The sequence below is a fragment of the Vigna unguiculata genome, chromosome 5 (genome assembly GCF_037176805.1).
Source record: "Vigna unguiculata cultivar grain cowpea cultivar isolate G323 ecotype 2 chromosome 5, ASM3717680v1, whole genome shotgun sequence".
Classification (NCBI taxonomy): Eukaryota; Viridiplantae; Streptophyta; class Magnoliopsida; order Fabales; family Fabaceae; genus Vigna; species Vigna unguiculata.
The window spans coordinates 18,129,672-18,132,735 of record NC_140796.1 but is presented as its reverse complement, the minus strand read 5'-3'; the positions used below and the strand labels follow the sequence as shown (position 1 = coordinate 18,132,735).

Sequence of the window (3,064 nt, the reverse complement as noted above, 5' to 3'; positions counted from 1 at the left end):
TTGAGTAAATAGCATTTTACATTGCATATGACACAATTTACAAACCTAAAGACTGAAAACTGATTCAATTAAAGCTTGAGGAAACAATGCATTCACAAGAACATTCATATACATCATGCTTTCACAAAATAACAACCATTGTCATGCCACCAAACTCATACATGATTAACCCAACCTCAAACCCCATCAAAGAAAACGTCATTTGTCACAACCCATATGAAACATCATATGATACTACAATGATAGCAGTAGAAAAACGAAAATTGCTTTCGCATTTGTGAAAGGCACATATCAAACCACCAACACCACCATTATGAAGAAGGATTTATGCACAACATTGAGCACAAACATAGAGTTATCAACAGAAGCGTGGAACAACCATTTACAAACACAAGAACAACCAAGGTTAGTCCCCTTTACTTGGAACACCAATGTTAAGGAAAATCCTAACGACCCCTTCATGCTCTCGCTGTCTTCTTATGAAGCTCTATGCCCTAAAAAATTCCCAAACATATGCCTCTTTCACCCTCACCTTTTTCAGCCGTCTATTAACCTAATTCCATCAAACCCTTAACCACCATCCCATGACAAGGCTCCAACCAATTGTGCTAGTCTTCACTTCTTGTTCATTTCATGAGTCATCAATTTCATATACTTACTTTCTCACTCCAATTTCCATTCTTTAATTCTTAATCATTTCTTTATTTTTGTTGGGTCTTACACAGACAACCGGGAAATGACATTGTTATGTGTTCGAAAAAACTTGTTACGTGTTGGCAAGTGTACCAAAACACATAAGTAATACAGTGGATAAGTCCAAAGATTGTATCCCACAAGGACTAATATGGTTTAAATTAATTGGTTAGTTGCTAATAAAGGGTGAGAATAATAGAACATTTTTTGTTGAGATAAAAAAAAATAAATTCAGAATTAAATTGTAAAGATTAAAATGAATTGGCACAATGAAAACAAAGAACTTGAGCGAGAAAAATATCATATAAAAGCTTCACTGGGATTGGGTTTCATGATCCAATTCAAAGCAAAAATACCATGCAATATTCTTTTAATCCCTACTTTAGCATTCATATCTTATCACTACTAAAAAAACTCATATTTCCTACCAATTTTGTTTTAATTTTGTTTTTGTAGGAAATACTTAGAAATTTTTTTATAAAAAAATTTTGTAGGAAATTGCTGCCAATTATTTTGCAAAATATTTTGTATAAAACACTTTTCATAACAAATTTTGTAGAGAATACTTATAGATTTTATAATTTTGTAGAAAATAATTACCTACGAAGGAATTACCTGCCAATTAACATTCTTAGAAAAAAATAGTAGAAAAAAATCTTTTCTTGCAAACTTTTTTAAGAAATTTGCAATAAAAATTCCGTGTAATGTGAAAATTTTAATAGTGAATTTAACAAGCCCTAATGTATTAGGGCAACTCTAAACTTTAATAAGAAACCTAATTTTTTACACCTTTCCTTATTAAGAGTTCGTATTAATAATCAAAATTTTGTTGTAAAGTTATCTGGATAATTATAAAAGAAGAGAACTCATGATATGAAGCTAAAATTTGCTTGTATTTAGTATTCTAGATGTCACCAACTAAGTCCAAAGCATATAAGTACAAAAAAATACCAATAACATAACAGTCAACCCACCAGCATGCCAAAGCATTATTAAGTCTTAGAATTTTTTTAATTATTTCTGTCCATTCATCTTATCACCATCAGTAGCTCTATAAATGGATTATCCCATGTTGGCTTATTCACACTACTAACTGAATAAAGAAGAGACAAGCCTTAAACTTTTAAGAAACTTATTGCACAGAAAGTCAAAACATATATTTTATTTCATCTTTTTCACATGTTTAAAAGTTTTACGATATTTTATTCATTCCCATCACAAAAGAGTTGAACTTATCATCAAGACGTAGCTCTATAAATGGATTCTCCTAGCTTCGCTTATTCACACAACTGAATTGAACAAAGAAGAGAAAAACCTTAATCTGTTTCATAGCCAGTCAAAGAAATGGCGAGTGCAATGCTTTTTGCTCTTTTCCTTTTTTCTGCCCTAACCTTCTACCCTCCTTCCACCACTGCTCAACCTGTCACGGACGGGAATGGTAACATCGTTAAAAATGGTGGCAGATTCTATATATTGCCGTCACTTATAGGGGCCCCAGGCGGCGGAATTCGACGAATCCAAACGGATAACGAATCTGTCCCTCTCTCTGTTGTGCAATCTCCCTTCCAGGACGATAGAGGGCTTCCAATTATCATTTCATCCCCGATCCTTACCGAATTTCTCCCTGAAGGTCTAGTGTTCCTTAGCTTCCAACATACTAATATCAGTGAGTGGACCGTTGTTGAGGGTCTGCCTGAAGGAACCCTTGTTAAAGTTCATGGCTACCCACATACAGTCAAAGGTTCCTTCTTTATTAAAAAAGCTGAACCTGAAACCAACTGGTATAAGCTTTTGTTCTGTAAAGGCGTCTTCTGTGGTAATGTTGCGGTTGTTAAGAATGGGAACTGGCTTTTGGCTATAACTCAGGACGAGCCATACGTGTTTCATCTTGAGCAAGTTCTACCAACATCTGCTGATGCATGAACAATCGCGCACTTTCTCCTTGTGAAAACTATATGCTTTGGGTGTAATAAACTAATGCATGGCTAAATAAAATAACCACTATTTGGTTTTTCTCACGTTCATATTTCTAGGACCACTATAGACAATTTTATCCTTTCGCTCTAAAACCAATTGTTTGGATTACCTCTTTGTTTCTATCCATCAAGACAAAAACGGTGTCTAAAATGAGAAAGGATACGTTTTACAAACTTTCCTTCATATATATTAAAACTTGATAAAATATATCGTCACAAAATTATGAAATGTATTATACAAATATTTTTTTAATAATATATATATATATATATATATATATATATATATATATATATACCATAATTTTTATTAAAATGTTAATTAATAAAGTTGGAGAGTAAAGTAAATAGTAGTGTCAATCAATCACTACTCTTAAAACTCTCGTATGATAATA

The 3,064-nt window shown here is 32.7% G+C and overlaps 1 protein-coding gene across 1 annotated transcript; it reads left to right on the top strand.

Annotated features, from left to right (window-relative positions):
* Positions 1-1,992: 1,992 nt before the first annotated feature.
* On the top strand, positions 1,993-2,711 carry LOC114185739 (trypsin inhibitor A-like). The gene has a single exon (XM_028073624.2). It carries the CDS (start codon positions 2,038-2,040, stop codon positions 2,614-2,616), a length of 579 nt encoding a protein of 192 aa, XP_027929425.1. The 5' UTR covers positions 1,993-2,037; the 3' UTR covers positions 2,617-2,711.
* Positions 2,712-3,064: the final 353 nt, after the last annotated feature.